Here is a 23,044-nt window from a genome sequence, read left to right on the forward strand (position 1 = left end):
ATTAACAGCTACCTCAAAGCAAGATGTGTGCTCAGTATCAACACATTAATTTGTTAACTTTAAGAGCAATTAACAGTTAGCTAATCTTGTTTGTACTGTAATCCAATATTTTGTAGTGGGAGTAAGTTCACAAGGATCAACGCTGCACCAAAAATAGGGCAAGGGAGAGAGAGAGGGTCGGGAAAGAAAAAGCTCTAGGAATACAACTCTATCATGAGCTAACTGAGCAGGCCAGTATTGCCTCAGCTATAGGGTAAACTCTATATACGGGGGGGTTTGTTTTTGTGCCCTCGCCTCTCACACATTCTATGTTAAGGTTCAAAGTCTATTACAAATCAGGCAGGACAGTCTTTAGAGCCTATCTGCTCCCAGAACTACTTTCAGCTGTTGAGGACTCATCCACAACCATAGTAGATCAGAATCAGGCTTTATTGGCCAAGTATGCAACACATACAAGGAATTTGACTTTGGTTAAAAGCCCCAGCTCCCGTTCCTTAACATTCATACTGTACATACCTAACAGTCACACCTACCCCACACATATAAACTTCCACACCACGCTAAGACATATACATACATTCATATATATGCACATACAATGGCAATCAGTGCAGGATGCTGAGTGTGATTATTATATAAACAGAGTGCAAATATATGCAATAGTGCAAAAATAGGTATTATTTACGGTTATAAACAAATATACAGCTATACAACATGGCAGAGGCCTAGACATCAAGTGTCCAGATTTATTTGTTCATGACTTCATGTGATGGCGTGTGGAAAGAAACTGTTACTGTGTCTAGTTGTTTTGGCCTTCAGTGACCTGAGGCGCCTGCCAGAGGGAAGGAGTTTGAATATGTGATATCCAGGGTGCGAGGGGTCGGCAGTGATTTCCCCTGCTCTCTTCCTGGCTCTGGAGATGAACAGGTCATGGAGGGTGGGCAGGTCAGGTCCTATGATCCTATCCTATGACAGACTCTATGATTGCTGAGTGGCAGGTTGAACTTTTTTAGTTGGCGAAGTGTATCCTCTGTTGGGCATTTTTTTTTTTTTTTTTTTTTACAATGGAGTCAATGTTGGCTGCCCATTTTCAGGTCCTGGTTAGATAGTGGTTCCCATCACTGTTTTGTCCAGTATGGGAAGAGGGGGCATTGGTGGGGGGATCCTCATGAAGGCCACCATCATCTCCACTGTTATGAGTGTGTTACGCTCCAAGTTGTTGTGGCTACACCATCGGACCAGCTGTCCAACTTCCCGTCTGTAAGCAGTCTCGTCACCGTCTTGGATGAGACCAATGACTGTTGTATCGTCTGTGAACTTCAGGAGTAGATAGTAGATGTGAAAATGTCCATTATTCTCTCTGAGAGCTATGGACTAACGTGTGTATCTGGAGAAGGCCTGACTATGTTTACGCACTCAGTGATCTGGTCAGAGGTTTTTCCCTATAGATGTTAATATGGAAGTTGGAAGAATTTAGAGATCTTCAATTCAATAGTACTGCAATTCAAAGTTGATACATCCAAATGCATGTCTACCTTCCCCCCCAGACCCCTTAAATTATCATTATAAGGGATAACTGTATGTCAAGATGATATACTATATCAGTCCTTCAAAAATATAAATGTCCTTCAGCTACAGACAGAGACACTCAGTTGATTGTGTCTGTTTCACTGAGATGATAGATGAGTCCAATAACAGAAATTTGGCCATGACTACAATCTATGTAGTTTAGAGAGTTACATTTGTGTCTTTGCATCACTTTCTGTTTGTTGTATTTTCTACCACGCCTCCTCCTCTCCACCTTGAGTGCTCCCTGACCAAATAAGAGATAGCCTCGTCGACATGCCAAGCAAAGATTTGATTTGTGTTCATGCCATTGTTGGCACCAGACCAGAGCTACTGATAGTAACAGCCGGCTAAGACGAGTCAACAAGCCCCTCATGGACACTAAATCCTACACACACTTTATGCTGTCAATTTAGCAGTTGCTCTGCATGCAGTCTCTGGGCAGACACAAACCTCCTTTTGATTACATGTTTCTTGGTTTCTGTGTAACTTAAACATTAAAATATCTGACTTTAATGTTTTATATTACACTTATATGATATTCCACACTCCATAATAATCATTTTCCATGATGTAGTTTGAACTTATTTTTTTACACTTGTTCTATTTGACCTAATTGAATTAGACTATTAACAGCAGTTTTAATTTGACAAAATGTTTTTAACAGTATTTCGGTTTTAAAATAACTTTCATTGTGAAGTAGTAGCAGTTTTTTGTAATAAAAATTGCATCTAAATGATTGAGATTAAAAAGAATGGGGAAGGACAAATGGATTGCTTTGCTCTGTGTGCGTTTGTATGTGTACACACATCTACATATGTGTGTGCATGGGAGGGTGTGTGTACATGTATGCACACACACCCTCTATGCACACGCACAATGAGGAGATGGTAACAGCCATATTACACCATAGCCTAAGGTGCCCTTAAGGGAGAGCAGGTAGTCTCTGTGAAAGTGAAAGTTTACTGCAGTATATCTTTACACATTTTCCATTTCAAAATGCTACAGTTTTGCAGATCTCATTTTTAGTGTTCAACGTTATGTATGCTCATAGTGGCTGGGAAATATGTCAATTATGACTTAACACTACAGCTGAAGATCATTCTTCGCAACAAAAAATAAAAAGATGGAAAATGGCAGTTGGTCTACAACAACATAAAATATGTCCTCATCTGTATCTGGATAGAGCAAGTTTTTCCTATAATTTATGTGTAATTCCTAAACTTTATTCCCCACACTAAGCTTACCTTACAATCTTCAAATGCCTCCTTTATCAGATACACTCTGTGATTCTTATGCAGGCCGGACTTGCGGCACAGAGAGCACATGGGCTCCAAATCCGCTACGCAGAAGAGAGACAGTTTCTCTCCGTGGTCTTCACATGTTCTCTGTGGAGGTCCATGGTTCTCTTCAAAGCAGAGAGGACACTCTCTAGTACCATGTTGTACCCAGAACACCTCTAAACAAGAACTGCAGAAGCTACAACCACAGTAGATGCAGCTGAGCACCACTGGAACCAGGAAGATTTCCCCACACACAGCGCAGGAGGATTCGTCCACACCCTTACATGAGCTGTCCTCCACATCGTCCTCCATCTGTGAATGCAAGGCAGAAGGGTCTCTGCCAGGCAGCAAGATCTATGTCCCCTATGTGTGTACACTATGTACCATGGGCGTTCAACCACTTATAGTCATGCAAAAGAGAAGGGGGGCGGGGGGGGTCTGTAAGGCACAACTCAGCCCAGCTCCTCTTGTTGCACCATAAATCAACATACACATTAAAAGTACACTGACACAGGTTTTAAGTTCAGTTTCAAAGCATGCAAATGAAAAATTGGTGGTATGGTGGAAATAATGAGTATTTGGTTTAGCTACAATAATGTTGGGCAAGTAGTTCTACAGCACTCAATTCACTGATAAAAAGGCTTGTAATATTATCAAATTATTCATATGTTGAAGATTGAGATAAAATTCAGGTTCTCACTGCATAACCTTAAATACAAAAAGTATGCTGTTTTTTTGCACTTTTACTATTGTAACTGGCATTTGGTAGCATCCCTAAAATCGCACTGTGCTCAAAAAGTATTTGACATTTTGGCTCTGCACTCTTATCTCTACGGATTTCAAATGATGAAGACTTTGAGATTGAGAAGTACAATTACTTTTCATTTACGGGTATTTTCTTCATTATAGGTACAATTAAAGATTGACAAAAAAGACTATATTAATCATTTTTTCTATTCATTAAAAATTCACAGTTCATATTCTTGATAACAAACCCTTACCAGCACTGTAGACAATGTTACCATTCATTCACTACAGTAAGGCGAACTGTCAGTACTTCAACCTCATGGTCATTGGATAAATCTAAAGGCAAAGTTAATAGAGTGCATTAACACAATGTGAAAAACTATCAGTGACTTAATAGACTACATTTGGAGCTCAGTGTATAATTAGCCTAATCAGAGTGATTAATCAAGAGCAAAACCTTGACTAGACCATTTTAAAAGGCTGTAGGCAATGTTGTATAACGTAATGAGACAGGGAAACACTTGGCATTGGTTGCTCCCCCCCCACACATACTTAACTCCAACATTTCTATTAGTACATTTTGTTTGTTATATGAACACTGGAACAATAGGCTTTTAATCACATGGTCCACTTTATTGATTTTTACACAGGAATGACAAAAGTGCTAGTCTTTCTTCAAAATGCAAGACAAACAGATATAGTAATAAAAGAAGAAAGGGGGCATACATATCAGTTGAGAAATGACCTAAGAAATAAGAAATGTAATCAAAAGCTGGAGGTGGAGTTTCAGACCATCGAGGCTTTAAATGAAAACAGCAAAGAATGGCAAGAGGTGTAACAACATACCCAGAATTTATGCCAAGAGTTCAGTCTATGCCTTCCATAGTTGACAGTCTCAGTTAAGCTACGTAAATACTCCACATGTGACATATTTCTTTTGTAGCTGAAACCAGATTAAGACAACCCTGAATGTAAACTCTCTTCTTATCGAGTACACCATTACAAAATAGTTCACATGGAAATTATATGGCAGCAGTAGTGTGTGCTATATATAACATTGAGAGGCATGTGTTTGACTTGAAGCATTGTGAAGATATAATTTAGCGGAAAACATCCCAGGTAGTGACGGGGCATAATGGAAATTTAGGCTGTGGCCGTATTGTCACCATCAACAATCATGTTGTCTGAACTTTTATGTGCATCCTCCAAATCCTCACAGAAAGTGGTAGCTGTACACATTTGTCTGTATATAGTCTACAATGTATTAAAGTATCTGTTTTACAGTTCCTTTCAAAGTATTATTTGTATCTCTCCATCACATAACACTGCTCAATATTGGTCAGTAAATTCATAAAAGATATCACTTGTTTGTTGACTATGTATAACCAGTGCTTCTCTTCTTCCAGTGATAACCAGTTTTCAACACACTAATTTAATACTTTTTGGCTTCAATAGCATCTTGACAATCTTTTCTTTCTCACAATTTATTTCTTATACATATACTGTATATATATATAATTTCATTCTTTCTCATCATTAACCATCCTTATTTTATGCTCCTCCCCCCGTCCTCAAGGGTCAGAGGTCACTATGGCACAATGACATCACATCAGCTTCCTGTCGGGGTGGTCAGTGGCGCGTCCGGAGCGCTGGTGTCGGACTTCCAGGTGCTTGCTCTGGACGCGGTCGAAGTGCTGGAGCAGCTCGCTGTAGTCCATTTGGGCGTGAGAGGCACGTTTGGAGGCGGCTTGCTGTTTAGACTCCATGTACTTGGATTCATCCACAGTCCTCATGAGTTCTGGGTTGGGGACGCAGCGCAGGCGGTGGGAGAGCAGCTGGAAGGCCTGGCTCTGTGGCAGCAGCATCAGCAGGCCGTACAGCGCCTTGATCAGGTAGGGGTTGTTCTCCACGTCTAGGAGCTGCAGACGCAGGTAGGTGAAGATGGGGCTCTCTATGAGCTGCACCAGCTTGTCTACCTCCATCAGGAAGTCTACAGTCACCTCCAGATCTCCAAACTTCTGGATGAGATCATAGGCGTGTCTGTAGTTCTGGGTGAGGAAACAGAGCGATACGGTGGCCACGGGGTTGTGGCACCAGGAACGATACAGGCAGCAAAACAAAGCGCAGCTCTCCTGTGTGCGCAGGTCTTTGAGCTGGTTGCGCAGCTGGAAGAGCTCAGCAGAGGTGAGCAGAATGGTGTTGAGCGTCTGGACCATCGTGGAGGCAAACTTCAGATCCTCCTCCTTCAGCAAGATGTCAGCCATGGAGTGGAAGATGTTCTCCGCATGAAGCAACAGACACAACTGCCGGATGATGAAAGCCCCTCTATTCTCCAGAAGCTTCCTCTCCAGACTGAAGCGTTTCAGCAGGTTGATCATGAACTTGTAGAAGTAGGAGTTCATGCTGGGAGTGGAGGGGGACGACTCGGCTGCCTTGGAGCCCGCGCTGGGCTGCTGGCCCGGCTTGGCCCCCTCCGGGACCTTGAGCACCAGCTTGTTGTCGGTGTTGTCGCAGGAGCCTGCGAGGTCCGTTTGGCCAGCGGGGGACGACGCTATCTCAGCCAGCACTTCCAGATCCTTCAGTATTACCTCGTCAGACTCGTCGGACAGCGTCTTCAGCAGCATGGGAAACAGGCTGTCGGTGTGGCGGAACATCTTGCGTGGCGTCTTGATGTAGAGGTGGTAGAGCCATTTGAGCACAGCGATGCGAGTCATCATGCCAGTGGAGGAGTCATGGAGGTGGCGGTCCAGCACCTGAACGATGCCGTCCAGGTCCAGAGTTACCTGGGGCCTGTCAGCAGTCGCTGGGGTAAAGAAGCTGATATTGCTGAAACCAACAGATTCTTGTGACGCGTTCAGCATGTCGTTGCCGTCTGCCTCCGTCTTTGGCAGGCCGTCTTCCCTGGATGGTGATACTGTGCCTCCTCCTTTCTCCTCCTCCTCCTCATCGTCCTCGGGGGTGACCAGCTTCATCAGACTGTGGTTACAGGCACTGGCTGCTTCTTTGGTGCTCTTTTTTCGGTCATCGTAGGAGAGGCAAGGCAGCACTGCGGTGAGGATGCCAGAGGAGTAGGGGAGCACCACCCTGCCTGCCAGCTGGATAAACTCTCTCATCCAGGTCATAGCTGTCAGCTGGATCAGATCATTAGTGAGTTTGGTCTCATCTGCGACCTGGCAGTGGATGACCAGGATGTTGGCCATCTCAGCAAACTTCACGCTGGAGGGCGTCTTCTTGATCTCCTTCAGAAACTCTCCCAGCACCACCTCGCACGTCCTGCGGATCTCTTTGCTGTTGTCTCCCAGGATCTGGAAAAGTCCGTCCAGGATCTCAGGGAGGTAGTCCAGCAGGTTGATGTCTGGCACCGACTCCAGAACCAGGATCCAGGAAATGATGAACTGCCGAGCATACTGATTGTTGGAGTAGATTCTCTCTCTCAGCAGGGGGACAAAAGCCACCAGGTCAAACTTGTTACTTTCAGTCACTATATCCTTCAGCAGTCTGTCCAGGAGCTCAGATCCACTTTTCACATTGGGGTCTGGATCTGCCGCAAGCTTGCTGAGACCGTCAAAGAGCAGGTTGAAGTGGGGCAGCACAGCTCCCCGGGCCACCTTGACTATGTTGTACAGGGCCTCGCAGGCGTAGTAGCGCAGCCGGCTGTCAGAGTCATTGAAACACGTGAGCACAGGCTCGATCAGCTCCTTCAGATACAGACCCGAGTCCTTCCCGAGGGCAATGGAGCAAGCTGCCAGTCCGATGAGACCCCCCTTGCGGCTGTGGGGGTGCTGGGACAGCGCAAACTCCGAAGCCAGGATCTGGATAACATGCCTAATCTGAGTGGAGTTGTTCTGGGCCACAAACTCCCGCACCAGTTTCTCAATTTCTAGGGCAGCGACTTTCCTCTTCTCGTACAGTTTATCATTTAGCGCCCTGACGATGTTGGGTGTCAGAGGCGAGAAGTCCTTCTCCGTGTTCATTTTCGAAGTTGTGGTCGAACCGGAGTCCGTCTATTGAAATCTACGTCGATACGGCGGAGAAGACGCTGCAACATTTACCGTTTGTTAGAGGGAAATCTCGGCTTCATGAACGAAAGCAGAAATGCTTTTATAATACAACGCAGCTGACCAGTTACGTCCGCCGGAAGGTACGTCACGGTTGTTACATTTATTTGGGTCCCCCTCTGCTCGAAGAAAAAATAGCCGCACTACATAATTTGCTACCTAAAATCCTTGTGTTCGTTTTTCATATGAATTGTTTCGTTTCTTGAACTTTTTAATGGTTAGGGAAACAAAACCGCTAATTAGCTTTCTTTAGCTAGTTAAGTGGGTCGCAGTTGCAGCAGCGATGTCAAACAGCCTCTCTTTACACACACAGCTCTCCTGCATCATGGAGACGATGGTCAGGTCTGCACTGACTCAGGTGTGCAGGCTGGTGGATGAAGACTCGGCTGGGCTCCGGGCGGAGTTATCCCGGCTCCTGGTTGCTAATGCAGCCCTGACAGATAAACTGAGCAGTTTGCAGTGCGAGCTGACGGTCGTGAGAAGCGACGGCCCCAAGCTGTCTCAAAGTTGTCGTACAGTAGGTGTACAAACTACTGGAGGGTCCAGAGACAGGGCTGGACACGGTATCTACTTAGTTTTGTTACACGGTAACATTAGCTCAAAAGATAATAATAACAGTAGCAGTCAACTTGCCTTCTGTTTTTAATGGTATGATCTAACAGTCAGCTCATCTGACTTTTCCTCAGTAACTGGGCCTCCGACCATTGAAGGAATATTTGGGAAGGATTGGTGTATGGATTTGTGGAACGACAGCAACCCATATAGTCTGGAAACAGTCAGATACTCAACACAGAGCTCAGAAACGGTGAGGGGGATCCTGACCTAGACCTAGGTATTACATATTTGATATCATTATGGACCTCAGAACTTATGAAGTGTGTTTACATGCACCCAGCATTCCGGATAACAGCTCACATCCTGGTTTAAGTGTGAGGACAAGCTGTTTGAAGACCACAAAAAACAACAGTACAATAACAAGAATACATGCCTCAGTATCCAAAATCATTTTGCTTTATCCCAGTTCTCATATTTGGAATAAAAACACATCTGGGGTGTTGTACACATTTTACAATCACATTCACACCTGTGGAAAAGTATTCATATTCTGAATATTACAATGGAAGCTGTGTTATTGCACACCATGAAAAGCAACAGTACATGGGGAAAGGGAGTGTATACATGCTCTGCTATCCTGACTAACACCGGGATGTCCAAGACAACTAATTCAGATTTCACATCATCAGGAATAAGAGTACATCCATGTTGTTGTAAATGAGCCAACTCATATATTATAAATTGTATGACATATTGTATCACCTAAAGAGCTAATAAAAAGCGAGATAAAAATGAGCCAACTCAAACATTGAATACTGGAGAATCCTAAATAATGAAAGCATGAAAACACACTCAGCAACATTGCTGTCGTGTCTGATGAGAGTTTTACATTCTGTTTTATCTAATTTGCAGTCAGTGGTGCCATTCTCCGATCAAATCACTGTATCTGAAATCAAAGAAGAAGATTATGAGGAGGAAGTTGCGAGCACCTGCCCACAGGAAACACTGAACACAGAAGGTAAAGAGAACGAAGAGGCATTGACATGAGGTAGTGCCGTACTCCTACCAGCTTCAGATGCTATCTCAGTGTCTGTTTCCTGTATCTTTTTGCAATAGAACATGAAGAATGCCTGGCTCAGGAAGCAGAAGAGCTGTCCATTGAGCTCTCAGTTGACGACAGCAGGCTGTCATTTGACCAGGAGGAAGAACAGCTTTTGTCTGCAGGTGGCCTCGGAGAACCTTCCATGCAGCTTATATCCATCAACGATGCAGAGGAGGTGTACAGTACACACATCATTCCAATCGATGAGGAGGAGGAGAAGGAGGTGGAGGAGGAGGATGGTGTACAGTTCATTCAAGAAAGTCAAAAGGAACCATCGATGAGCCAAAACGAACAGCAAACACTACCAGCAGACTCTGAAAACAACACTGCTCCTGACAGAGACACACGTGACAGCTTTAATATATTTCATTTACAAACCACCAGTGGCACAAAGAAAGACAAATTCACTTGTGAAATATGTAGCAGGAGGTTCTTCCACAAGGGCACGCTAACACGCCACATGAAAACACACAAATCAAACTTCTGCCAAATCTGTAAGCAGCATCTCCCTCACAGTAGCAAATTCAAAACACACACCTGCGTGCCTCCGGTTGCCTCTCAGAGAATCAGAAACTCGTGCGAGTTGTGTGGGAAGTCCTTTACAAATCCATCTGCTCTGAGGATACACTACCTTGTCCACACCGGAGAGAAACCCCACAGGTGCACATTATGTGGGAAAAGGTTCACCCAGAAAGGCAATCTGAAATGTCACCTCCGCATCCACACTGGCGAGAGACCGTTCCACTGTGGTAAATGTGGAAAAACCTTTACACAAAAGGTGAACCTCAATCACCATTTAATGGCTCACAGAAACAGGGAGGTGGAGGGGGAAACAGCCAGAGCTAGAAAACAGATAAAACATTGATGTCTGCAATGTGTTACCTGCTTGTGGGACAAGATCAATAACAATGTTAATCTGAATGCATCATGTATGTCTTCACGTTAGCATACAGGCAGTGATCATATCATTTGTATTGACTTGTAATCCTTAATTTAGTGCTTACAAAGTTTCTGTTTCAGGAGTTCTGCCATTGTGTGGTGTGAAGTGTTCTTTTCTTTTCAAATTGTTCATTGGTATTTTCCAGTAAGGCAGTGTTTTAGCTCTTCAGTGTTTCAGTTAATGACAGTAGTCCTACTTTTTCTTCTGTCTTCACAATAAAACACAGATACCGACACTGTGGACCTGAAGATTGTTAAGTTTTGGAATTTCTTGGATAATGCACTTTCCACTTTCTAGAAAGTGGGTTTTTTTCCTTATCTAAATTCCAGCTGTTCTGAACTTAAAGAATTCATTGAATACTTCCTGCTTGAGTGGACATCAATTTTATCAGTGTAGTATTTTCATATGTGAATGGAATCATCTGCGTTTCAACAACCCAAGTCTGAGAGGGCTTTATAAAGATTGTATGTATGGACTTGGGTGAGATGAAAAAATAATTTAACAGGGATAACTCAATTGGGTCAGTGTGGTCTGTTCAGGTGATGGACATTATCACAGGTAGGATAGGTACACAGTACAGATAATTGCTCCGTCTGGGCATGATGACAATTTACAGAATAAGAAGCATGACATGTAATCTCTTAAATTGAAATGTTTAACATTTAGAAAAGCAATGAAACTTGACATTTCACACATTTGAAAAAGACAACTCTGTGAAAAAACAAAACGTACGAGTGATGCTTCGGAACTCAAGTTATCCTTACAGTATACACTTAAGATATCTGAACACAGCTTGGACACCATAGACAATACATACTTTGTCTAGCTACAGTAATGACACAGTAATACGGATGTTATTTCGACCAGAACAGTTTCTGGAACCCTTCAGTCAGTTGAACATTATGTGACCATTTCACGTCAGCATTTATTGATAACAGTCATGTTTTTCAAAGAGAGAGACCTCATTTTCTACCAGGCCTAAAGCCAAGAAGTGGGAAATGGCCTATAGATAATGTAAAATGGCAGTGTGGTGAGGGGTATGAGCCAAATGAGTGAGAAAGACTTACTTTATTTTAGATGTGAAGTGGTAGTTTACATTCTAAACAGAATTGTGTGCAAAACGGGGCACTTATCCAATATGATTATTTTCTCATCTTTTTACATGGGTCTGCTGTCTTTTGTGAATTGAAGCATAAGACTGGTGTATGTGTAAGCTTTTACACCAACCCTATAAACACATGCAGTGGAGGAATTCAAAGTGGAGTTTTTTCAGTTCACAGAGTTTGGATAATCCCTTATACATATACTAACAGTCACTGAAAACCCTACAAAATTAAGTTTTGCGATGTTTCTAGCAAACTTGTCTGATCAATGACAATCTGATCTTGACTTGTTGAGAGCATAATCAAATTGTTGAAGACTTAAGTGGCAGGATTCATTATGGATTCATTATATGGGAGAAACAAGAACATGAAGAACACAGCTTATCCACTTTTCCAACTTACATGCTTTCAGACTAGACGTGAGGTTGAACTTACTGATACAGCCAGGCTCAAATTAATGAATACCAACTGAAATATGAGTTGATGTGATAAGAGTGGGAAGACTTTTCACTTTTTTTGGGCTGCTGCTGGGGGGCGGATGAATACCACATCATTTGACAACACGTCTTACATTTGAAACACTTATTTACCTCATATAAATGAAAAACATGGCTGTCAATAAAACATGCTTTGATATGAAACAGCTGGCCCCTATGTTCACTTTGAATATTTAACATCTACATTTCTCCTCCCCGTTTGAGTATTCTATAGGCAAACTGGCACGATTTGGACTACAATGTTGAGAGCACTTTAGTGGAAAACTTCTCAGTTCTGGTCACAGTTGGATGTATCACCAACCACAAATGAGGTTAATGAGGTTTAGCTAATCAATTGAAACACTGGTGTTGATTAAAACCGTACTTGTATGCATAACTTTTCCCACAGTCCACACAGCTGTACGGCTTCTCCCCGGTGTGTGTTCGTAGATGAATGTTCAGAGAGCTTTTCTGGGAAAAACTTTTGCCGCACTCCGGACAGCTGTAGGGCTTCTCCCCGGAGTGTACGCGCTGGTGCAGCTTCAGGTACGTTTTCTGAGCGAACCGCTTCCCGCAAACTGTGCAGCTGAACGGTTTCTCCCCAGAGTGTCGCCTGATGTGGACTTTCAAACTGCTCAGATAGTTGAACACCTTCCCACAGAATAAGCACTCAAACTGCTTTGATGCCTTCGAAGGTCTCGGCTGGCAGGCCGGCTCTTTGGTTGCGTTCATGTGCATATTGTTCATATAGTCCGAGTATTCACCAATGGCTGAAGCAGGATTTGCACCGTCAACCAGAGTACCCAGTGTTGCGTCTTCTATTAAGTTGTCCATAAGTGTTGGCTGCGTGCCTTGCTGCGTTTGACTGCCAGCAGTCATCGGGAAGCTGTTTAAATCCCCCGGGTGAAGCCGCAGCTCATTGACAGTTCTGTGAAGTGCACCGTCCTCCTCAAAACTTGCAACACCTGTCAAATTAGAATAAACAAAACCTAAATCACAGAAACGGTTGGGATCACAACATGTATATTTTTTAACAAAAGCCCAACTTACACTTTCTGTTATCCGTGAGCCTCATCTGGTGGCCGATGGGCTGATCGTCATATGTCTCCTCTTTGACGAAGATGAGATCAGGCTCTCCGTCTATCAGGTCTATTGCCTACCAATTAAAGCATGTGACAAACAGTATTGAACACAGACAAAGACCATTCAGTCGTCTCAGCTCACCTGCTGGTAACTAGGGCTGAACGATTTTGAAAAAATATCTAATTGTGATTATTTTGACTGATATTGCAATTGCGATATGATTTGCGATATTAGAGGGAATGATCATTTTTACATCATTATTCTCATTTTCATTGAAAAACGTATTAAAATGATTATGGTGTGATTTTTGCGGGGATCTGTACCAAACAAAGATGTTTTCTTAAGTCTGTAGAATATGATGTGTAGGCCAGGACATCTCTGCAGCACCACAATATTTCATTTAAAATGGTATTTTGACACACATTTCGCCTTTAACAATATTGCGCCTCCTGCAATTTGAAAATTGCAGTAAGCCATATTGCAATTTCCATAAAATTTCTATTAATTGTTCAGCCCTATTGGTAACAGAGGATACAGATAGAGAAAATAAAGACCACTTTCAATGTCTAGTCTTGTTTATTTATACAGCGGTTTCCCCCAAGTAAGCATTCCCACCTGAGACCTGATGCAAATTCATTGATTATCCATGACTGGCAGAGCATTTCTGTGGCCTAAAAACAATTTATATTTCTTCCTGACGTGTGATGTTTTGCAGCTCAGAAAGGTTTTAAAGGGATAATTAGTTTGGGTTTCACTACAAGGCCAAACAGGGCTCACCAGGACTTACTCATTATGTCAGTTACTCTTTCAATATTTTATTACCTAAACACATGAATTATTAGTGGGGTCATAGCTTAAAATAAACTGTTTTCCAGGCCCTTTTCCTAAACATTTTGATAGAAAAAGTGGCAATTTAAAAAAAAATCCCCTGATATTCCATGTCTTTCCCCAAGAATGTATTATCATTATGTCCTATCATGTTGTCATATAGATAGTATACACCATATTCATGCTCAAACTGTCAGTTTTCAGGCAGTGATTCAGTAACCACTCATGTCCTGTGGATGGAGCTATTGTTATTACTCTGAGAGAAACCACTCTAAAATGTGACACAAAAATGGACCCCCTGTTTTCTATATATCCGCATCCGCTCATTTACTGAGGTTTTTTTTCTTAATGTTCTCAGTTTCTTGTGTTCCCTCTAAAATAGTTTTGGCAATGGAAGCAGGGGTAATTTGAACTGGAACTGGGCTTCGCTCTCTGTCTTATTTCCTGCAGTACCTGTTAATTTAAGAATTTCTCTGAATCAACAGGGGGAAATACTCCTGTAACTGACTATAAGTAGATCAAAGATTTTATAATCAAAAGCCAAATTATTTGCTGACCTGTGGTCCCATGTCTCTCACAGCAGCAGACTCCAGTGTCTCTTTCCTCTGAGGGGGCAGTTTCTCTTCTCTCCACAGGTCCATGCACCAGTCTTTTCCAAAAACACCCTCGATGGCTGGAGAAGGCTGCTGCTGCTCTGGAAAGAGAACCAGGGACGTAATGGTAAATAAACCGCCGGGTGAACCTCCAGCTGCTCGATCAAACAAAAAGCCACCACCAGTATACACCAAGATCAATTATAGTTTCAAAAAAGCATTAATTTGAGCCAGGACTTACACACATTTCTGTACATATACATATTCCATCTGTACACCTGATAATGTGAACAGCTAACAATACACACTTGCTGACGTGAAATATCTGTCAACAAAGATACTTTATCTTTATTTATTTGCTGTAGTATTCTCGATATGATCTGTTGTTGCATTTCTAGTGTAATGTTACACATGACCTTATCTTATTTGCAACTACATTTTACAAAGTTATGCTGTACTTTCTCTCTCTGTAACTGCTAGCTTACTTCCTTATCGGTACTTTCCCATGGACTTGTTTATCCCACTGTATAAATGGCCTCTTTATCCGTTAGTGCACAGCCTCAGACCTTAGACTTGCTTGATCTCTGTATGCTGTACCCATATGCACAACTTGATACTTGAAGCACACCCAACCATACTGAGTTTCTTCATAAAACTCCTCCACACATTATATCCTCAATACTCGACTTATTTTATTCTTATCCTGCTGGAACGACCCAATTTCCCCATGGCAACCATTAAAGTTTCATCTGAGCTAATCTAATTTACACCGGTTTGATATTGCTTTCTATGGTGTGTGTATGAACTTACATCATTAAGACTAAAGAGGTGGGTAAATTGAGTTGAGGTGGGTGTAGCCTCCACTATAGGCTACATCCCTGAGGAGAATGAACAGTTATAACGATGGTTAAACTCCCAGACAAGACGTTACTTTCTACTTTGCTATCCAAGCCTCTGTAGCGTCTAACACAAACCTCGGCCAAATTTCTCTGCGCCCTGGCCACCAGTCTGCCGACGGTGGAGGGTGTCGGGGTTTGCAGGATAGTTGTGCACCTCCCTCGCTGCTCTCAGCTGGACCTCCAGTGAGTAACATTTATTCTTCAGCGCCTCGTTCTCCGTCTTGTGTTGGGATATCTCGGTGTGGAGGACGGAGGAGCATTCATCAGCGAGGTTGCTTATTTCGGCCAAGGCTGCCTTCGTTAGCTTTTCCAGAATGGCTGCTAACTGCGTGCGGAAACTTCTGTTTGTGGTGTCGCACATCATGTTGACAGAGAGAGACCGAATATTTTGAAATTTTGGCAAGATTTCCTGCGTAGCGACGCTACTTCTGAGTCCAGTGATCGGTTCTCTCTCTGCCGCAAGGAATTGTGGGCAAACCCTCAATGTGCGCGTCGTGGACGAATCTTTCATTTTGATCCAATCAGAGAACCTGATTACCCGGGGACCCATGAACAGTAACTCATAGGAGGGTTCGAGCTAACAAAAATTAGATGATAAAAGCTGCATGTGGAAGTCTGTATATTAGTTGAATGCCTTATCGGGACAGTTTGAACAACAACATGGTGTCAGCTGATATTGGCACTTTGAATTAAGAACAGCCAGAGGTTTAAAACAGCTGGACACAACAACTCTGGTGAAGGTCCATGAGTAGATTCTGAAAGCAATGACAATTTTCTGAGCATTTTGAAAAGCCTGTACGTTTTTAAACCTTTATTTATCCCCAGGGATAAAAACAACTAGGCAGATTCGCTCTTTTCAATGCTCTGCTTCACATTCACACCTGGGAGCTAGTACAACCGCAGCTTCAGGGGTAAAATTCTTTGCCCAAGGGCACCTTGACAGTAACTGTTGAGGGATGGGGCAAGCATTACTCATTCACTTCCCCCATCCATATTTTCCAACCAGTCTGGGAAATCGAACCAGCGACTTTCTGGTCACAAGCCCACTTCGCTAACCTCTCACCCACTGCTGCTTTTAGCTACTAAAATTGTTACTCCTAGTCCAAATAATACAAAGCCTTATTGAAATAAGCTACAAAGAGACACCCCCCCCAAACCTTGGACTGGTAATTACTCATCAAATGAAAGAACATTGTCCACAAAACAAGTAATTTGTGGTTGACTGATTGTTGGACTGACTGACTCGCTGATGACTGATTGACTGATTAATTAATTGGGGAGTTAAACACACACAAAGTCTAAATGATTGTTGCTCAATTGTTGAACAATTGTTTAACATCAACTTTGGTACGTTTCCTCATAATTAGGTGTTTATGGTTACAACCTGATTGTGAGCTACCCTTACAAAAACTGTCCATATTAGTACTTAACTCTGACTTGAATAAAACGTAACTCAAGTATGCTACCAGTACTTCTACTTGAGTAAACTATGTCCATATTCCTTTCTCCTCTGAAAAAAGTGTAGACCTGGTGACCACTATTCCCTGTAAAATATGAAAATTGTAATATTGTTACATGCAGGGCTCTAAGCTGCTGTATACAGCCACATCTGAGCAGCTTAGAAGCAGCATTGCCATACGATTTTGATTCCTATTCATTGATACATTTGTACATCTGTTTTGTCTGACCCACACTACCGGTATTTGATCACAGTGAGCTGGATAAACCTTAACATCTGTTGTTTAACTGAGTGAGTTCGAAAGAGTCAATTCACAAAAAAGTGTTGGATTTCCCATCACTTAGGCGTTGTGTATTAATACTGTAGCATTAAAGTGTAGAATATACATTTCGGACAGCATGGGATGGGAACCATTAAACTCTATGGAGGGAGATGAGGATTGGAAGGTTTAAATATAAGCAGCAGAGAACTCACTTGATTGACAGCATAGACTGCCATACCAGCAGATCCACATGTTGCTTATTCATCACAATAGAACATGATGGAAGTAAATGTGGGTTATACACAATTGTCTAGCACTCAAATCTGAAACAAAGATAGCTTTATTATGCATAAAATAATATTTCAGTTGCACAGCGGAAGAAATTACATTTGACCGACAGCAATGTTTGAAGTGGTTCCATGTCTGGTTGTCCCACTAAATATAGGCGCTCTAGATTCACTGCCATACATGTGCACACTAGGATCTATATGCACTGCCAGGTGTTTTTTCAGATTGCAATTCTTTGTGAATCCCTTGCCACATTTGATACAAACAAAAGGTTTCTCTCCGGTGTGTGTGCGTTGATGCATATCGAGAGTGCATTTCTGAATAAAGCCCTTTCCACAAATAGGACAGCGGTATGGCTTCTCCCCAGTGTGTGTGCGCTGGTGTGTGTACAGATGCCCTTTCTGCGCGTATCGCTTTCCACACAGCGTACACCTAAACGGTTTCTCCCCCGTGTGACTTCTCTGGTGTATTTCAAGCTGGCTAAAACATCTGAAGCTCTTGCCGCACTGCAAGCAGCCGAACCTCTTAGCGGCCGAGCTCCTCAAGCTGTGAATCTTCATGTTCTTTGCCACGCTTAGGCTTTGGGAGGCAAGGTTTCGACCCAAGCTTTTCCCAGCCTCTAGGTTTGTGTGTGCAGCAGGTGTAAGCTGTGCGCTCTGAAACTCTGGGTGTGCAGGTGGATTCCACTGCGTTTCCTGCCTCCCTGGTCCAGCTACAGACGACTGGCTGCTCGGGGTCACAAAGCTCTCAGTAAACATAGGCTGTTGTTGTTCTGAGATGGGTTTGGGACACTGGATCACATCTGAACTCCTCTTGTGGGCATCTGTGACCACTTCACTTCCTGTTGAGAGCACATAAGCATATTAAACTTTGGAGCATTATTTGTAAAACAGATTCTATGATGCAAAGTAGTTTCTTGAATAAGATCCATGCACTCGGGACTTGTTTGACAGTCGGTACACTGTTGTAATACATTGTTGCACAACCCAAACATCAACGCAACACTCACTCTTCTCACTTGTCCTGTCTCGCTCTGTTCCGTTGTCTCTATTGCTGTCTACCTCTGATGGCTCCTCCTTTACCACTATCAGCTCAGGCTGCTCTTTCACTGGATTTGGGAGCTGCTGAGAGAACAGTATTATGAAAGGCAACCATCACACAGGAGCATGACAAAACAACAACATGACATATTATGATCAGTGCAGAACTTACTTCAGCTGCAGAATGCTCTTCTCTTTGATGCAAACAACTCATCTCAGTGGAGGAACATATGCTTTCCCATGGACTCTCACTAGGATGCAATAAACTCCAGGTTAGATGAAAAATCAACCAGGTAGTTGACAGCAAAGGTCATGATGGAGACATATTTTGCTACAGTGCCAGTATAGACACAGCTACTCTCTACAGGCTATACATAGGAGTCAGCCAGCCTACCTTTTTATTGCAGGTCTTGTCCTGTTTGACTCCTGTCTCCCACAACTGTTTTCTGAATCGTCTCTCAGCCTGGCTGTTATGGAGCGTCCTGCTGCCTCCTGCCTGCGCCCTTGTGCAATATAAAGCAAATTCTCCATCAGCTGCAGTTTCTCTGTCAGCGAGGCAATCTCGTTCCGTCCTCGAGTTATCTCTATTTTCAGCATCTTTGATTCGATCTCGACCAGTTTGCTTATTTCCAGCACAGCTGTTTTTGATAATGCATCCATGATGGAGACGAGCTGTGACTGGAAAGAGAAGACTGTCGACATGGTTTCCGATAGCGACACAACACGCACTGAGCAGAAGGGTTGTTACAGTCAGGAGAGGTGATATTTACTGCCAGATATCTACACTGTAATAAACGATAAGCGATATGTATGCATGCCTACAAGATGAGCGTGTGTGTGTGTCTCCAAACTACAGTGTTGAAAAAATGGCAACATTGTTTCCATCTACCGGGTGGGAGGATGCATCACAAGCACGGTCTTTTATATTGATTATATCTTCTTTTATTGACTTCACCATCAATCAGTGTTCTGTAAAACACTCAAAAGATCAAGGAAAGTATATTATTCATCGCGTGAGATTTTTTTTTAAGTCAGTCGAAAAGCTAACTTTTATGTCCCTCTACGTACTATCTTGAACTCCACTGACCAGAATGCAGCGTGGTCTGAAGTCAGAATGTGATTGGCTAATGAAAATTCGGTTCAGGAAGTAAAAAATCGGATTACTTTGCCGACAGAAAATCTTCCTCATGATACCCTCCTCTTGAAATCCTCAGTGGGTAAAGAAACTTCATTTTCTGAAAACTGTAGCGTTAGTATTCATATGTCAGATGCTGCCTCGTGTTGCTAATGCGGAGGTTTGTTTGAGCTCTCCAGAATAAGCCTCGTTTTTTCCCATTATATTACCGATAGTGGTTAATGCAACATGCTGTTGGCTCAGTAGGGGCTAGCAGCCTTATCCCCGACCTCATACACTTGACAGTATAGGGACCCTCCATGAAGTCAGCATCCCAATAGCACTAATTTGCTCCATTTACCATAGTCCAGGCCGATTTACAACTCTCAAACAATAGTACCATAGTAAATAGTAGTTAGTTAACGGTTACATTAGTTAGGATTACTGGTATAGCTTAACTTAACAACACCCAGCTTCTCAACAATAGGCTGCTTATGTACTTTATTAGAAGACTGAGAGTGCTACTCTTTCCAGATACATGATGACTTGCAAAACTGTGTGGCAACTGACTTCCTTGTATGTTGCTCAAGTCTGTCCTGTCCCTGTCCAACCAGTCCTTCACTCAGACAGTAGAGTAATGGCTGGCAGAAGAGTTGTGGTGTTCCCCTCCTCGGCGGAGCTCGGCCCGGTGCTGGCTCGGCTGGTGGCGTCCCGGGCTCAGAAGGCCGTCTCCTCCCGTGGCCGGTTCACCCTGGGCCTCTCCGGAGGCAGCCTTGTGTCCATGCTGGGCAAGGAGCTGCCCGCCCTGCCGGACTTGGACTGCAGAAAGTGGGTTGCCGGGTTCTGCGACGAGCGGTTGGTTCCCACCGATGACCCTGAGAGCACCTATGGGCTGTACAAGGTATTCGTTTCTTTGATAGATTAATGTCTGTTGTCCTATCAGGCCAGAGTAATAATTAATGCTTTTGCTGCTTTTCCAGAATCAGTTGTTTTCCAAGATCAACATCCCTGATAGTGGGATCTTGGCCATCGACTCCTCTCTGCCAGTGAAGGAGTGTGCTGAGGATTATAGCCGCAAACTGAAGGAGGTGCAGACATTTGTTACATCCTATAACTTCCCACCGTACTGTGACAAGCTCTGGCCCCAAGAGGCACGGGTTCTTAGACTTTATTGTTGCTGAAAGAGTGTTGTGCTGCTTTTAAACACACAGGCCTTCCCAGACGATGACATACCTGTGTTTGACCTGCTGCTGCTGGGCATGGGGCCTGACGGACATACATGTTCCCTCTTCCCAGACCACCCTCTCCTGGAGGTGAGAGCCATGCTTATCTTTACTGAACTTGCACCACACACAATGTTTTATGATCCATACGTTCCCATCCATCGGTTCCTGTGTGTAAAGAAAATGCAGCTCAAAGAGGCGTTTCTCCATATGGATATAATTAAGGCCTTTAACATGCTATTCCTATCTAGTCTTTCCTAAATTCATAGTCTTTGATAAGTTCCAGTTTATAGGTCCCAATTAGCTTCTGTAGTATCTCTCCCATGACTGCATGATTATTACTAAAATGATAATCCCAATTATTTTGCTAGATGTGCTAGATTAGGTTTAATGATTTGAGGGACAAAATGTACTGCTCTTTTTGCATCTTATATCAACATCTTAACTATTTTAAAGTACAGAAGACATTCTAAATGAAAGGAAATGTTTCAGTATTGCCAGAATGCCAATATTCTACAATGGTTAATTGTAGAATATTATTAACTATCATCGTTATATATGCATACAGTATTAATTGTGCAGTCTTAATTTATACTCGTAATAGAGCACAACCTCTCCTGAGTTTGTTGAACAGTTACGTACGTTGAGTTGTTGCAGTGATCAGACACTGAGTGTACAAAATCTTAGGAACTCTAATATTGCTCCTTCTGACCTATCCATGGCTTCAAAATCCCTCTTTAACCTGCCTCCTCTCTTTCATATACATCTATCTGTGACTTAAGAGGATTTAATAGATTAAATCAATACATGTTCCTTATATTTTGCTGACTCTGTGTATGATACCAAAACAGACTGTCCTGAACTATATTTGAACATCTGGATGTTAATCATGCTGGACAAATGTCATGCTATTTTAGGAATCTCCTTAAATTAGGTTGAAGGGTTCTGGGCATCCTGCAAATACTTCTGTAAATATTAATTTTCAGTTATAGAAATGGAGTGGGTTTTTTTTCTACAGTAGACATATGAAACACATTATTCAATTTGATTCTTATAGGCCCACTAATTAAGGTCTGGAGGCATGTCTGGGTTTGGTCTTTGCTGTGGTTCTCGATGTGCTAGTCCACATGAACGATGTATGTCATGCCTGTACTTTTCAAGACACTCCCCTAACTATGTATGGATCATTCATAGGTTTAGGTTGTGGCACATCTTTGAACTTGTGGATTCCCTGTTGTTCCATGTGGATCTTCATTACATGTCTGTAAATCACTTTGCCTCATGTTACATCTTATTTTTGTCAGTTACAAAGTAGTCTTAGGTTGTGGTTCTCACACTGGCATTTTTCCGGTGACTGTGTATACATTATGTATACATTACGCAGTATAGATGATCGGTTTGGGTTTGGGTGTACCCCGAATTTAGGAAACTGAGAAGATTGTGGCCCCCATCAGTGACTCTCCCAAACCACCGCCACAGCGTGTGACTATGACATTCCCAGTGGTGAACTCGGCACGCTGTGTGGCCTTTGTATCAACAGGGGGAAGCAAAGCACCTGTGTTGAAGGTAACACATGCCGCATCTCTCATATTGAACATACACAACATTCAGAACAATACCATTTCAGATTCGGGAACTTAAAACCCTCACATATCCACGGCATGGACATGAGATGGGCTCTGCATCGTCTCTGCTGTATTATGAGCTATGTAATATTATAGGCATTGTAACTCTGTGACCTTGTTCTTGCAGGAAGTGCTGGAGGGTAGAGAGGGTCCAGCTCTCCCAGCAGCTCGTGTCGTCCCCACCGAAGGCGAGCTCTTCTGGCTCATTGACGACCCAGCAGCTGCCTCCTTAACTATCCAGGTAGAGAGGCCAGACTCAGGGGCTAAACTGTAGAGTTTTCCATCTGCGTGGCCTGAAGAACAAAGGCAGCAAATCAACATTGCTTTGAAAATGCGAATGAAGACGCCGGAAAAGACACATTCCTACTTTCACTTGAAGTGCTAATGGTTTATCTAGGCCTGTGAGATAAATATCAAGGGTGAACAATAGGGGAAATTTGAGGAGGCAAATGTAATTTCAGTGCTCGAGTTGGCACTGATTGAACGTTACTGTTGGTGTGTGTGTGTGTGTGTTGATCATCAGAGGTCCAGCTTTTTTTCTCAAGACAATTTTGGACAAAGTGATTTATTTTCTTGTCTGCAAAGATGATGAAAATATGTATTAATAAAAAACAAAAAACATAAAGGTCACACTTGTGACCGCATAACTTACATGCTCATACAAAAATCATATTCATACCGGAACCTGTGTTGCTTAGCAACCATGTTGGTAGCTACTGTTAAAAAACTGCTTTTATTGGCAGAATAACGTCTATTTTTATTGAACCTTTAGCAATTCAAAATAAACGTTAACTGAACAT

At 42.8% G+C, this 23,044-nt stretch overlaps 4 protein-coding genes across 5 annotated transcripts; 2 read left to right on the plus strand and 2 right to left on the minus strand.

Moving 5' to 3' along the window:
• Window positions 1-4,221: 4,221 nt before the first annotated feature.
• vac14 (vac14 homolog (S. cerevisiae)) lies at window positions 4,222-7,696 on the minus strand. The gene has a single exon (XM_071532416.1). It carries the CDS (start codon window positions 7,568-7,570, stop codon window positions 5,201-5,203), a length of 2,370 nt encoding a protein of 789 aa, XP_071388517.1. The 5' UTR covers window positions 7,571-7,696; the 3' UTR covers window positions 4,222-5,200.
• A 283-nt stretch (window positions 7,697-7,979) lies between these two features.
• Window positions 7,980-10,469, plus strand: LOC139655106 (gastrula zinc finger protein xFG20-1-like). The gene is made up of 4 exons (XM_071532404.1): window positions 7,980-8,217; window positions 8,341-8,459; window positions 9,122-9,227; window positions 9,326-10,469. Exons 1-4 carry the CDS (start codon window positions 7,980-7,982, stop codon window positions 10,174-10,176), a joined length of 1,314 nt encoding a protein of 437 aa, XP_071388505.1. The 3' UTR covers window positions 10,177-10,469.
• Window positions 10,470-10,799: 330 nt separating this feature from the next.
• On the minus strand, window positions 10,800-15,666 carry LOC139655116 (zinc finger protein 879-like). Its single transcript, XM_071532423.1, has 4 exons — window positions 15,309-15,666; window positions 14,299-14,435; window positions 12,881-12,986; window positions 10,800-12,795 (listed from the first exon to the last, which is right to left on the minus strand). The coding sequence occupies exons 1-4, from the start codon at window positions 15,595-15,597 to the stop codon at window positions 12,182-12,184; spliced, it is 1,146 nt and encodes a 381-aa protein (XP_071388524.1). The 5' UTR covers window positions 15,598-15,666; the 3' UTR covers window positions 10,800-12,181.
• A 3,771-nt stretch (window positions 15,667-19,437) lies between these two features.
• pgls (6-phosphogluconolactonase) lies at window positions 19,438-23,041 on the plus strand. 2 transcript variants are annotated; one of them, XM_071532421.1, is made up of 6 exons: window positions 19,438-19,499; window positions 20,011-20,297; window positions 20,377-20,484; window positions 20,608-20,709; window positions 22,045-22,185; window positions 22,372-23,041. In XM_071532421.1, the coding sequence occupies exons 2-6, from the start codon at window positions 20,034-20,036 to the stop codon at window positions 22,516-22,518; spliced, it is 762 nt and encodes a 253-aa protein (XP_071388522.1). In that variant the 5' UTR covers window positions 19,438-19,499; window positions 20,011-20,033; the 3' UTR covers window positions 22,519-23,041. The 2 variants fall into 2 exon arrangements, with proteins under 2 accessions (XP_071388522.1, XP_071388523.1); XM_071532422.1 differs by having other exon boundaries at window positions 19,457-19,495.
• The last annotated feature ends 3 nt before the right edge of the window (window positions 23,042-23,044 follow it).

The sequence above is a fragment of the Centroberyx affinis genome, unplaced genomic scaffold, assembly GCF_046629955.1.
Source record: "Centroberyx affinis isolate AG114_WGS23_722 - 3 ecotype Tasmania unplaced genomic scaffold, CSIRO-AGI_Caff_v1 ptg002188l_1, whole genome shotgun sequence".
Taxonomy (NCBI): domain Eukaryota; kingdom Metazoa; phylum Chordata; class Actinopteri; order Beryciformes; family Berycidae; genus Centroberyx; species Centroberyx affinis.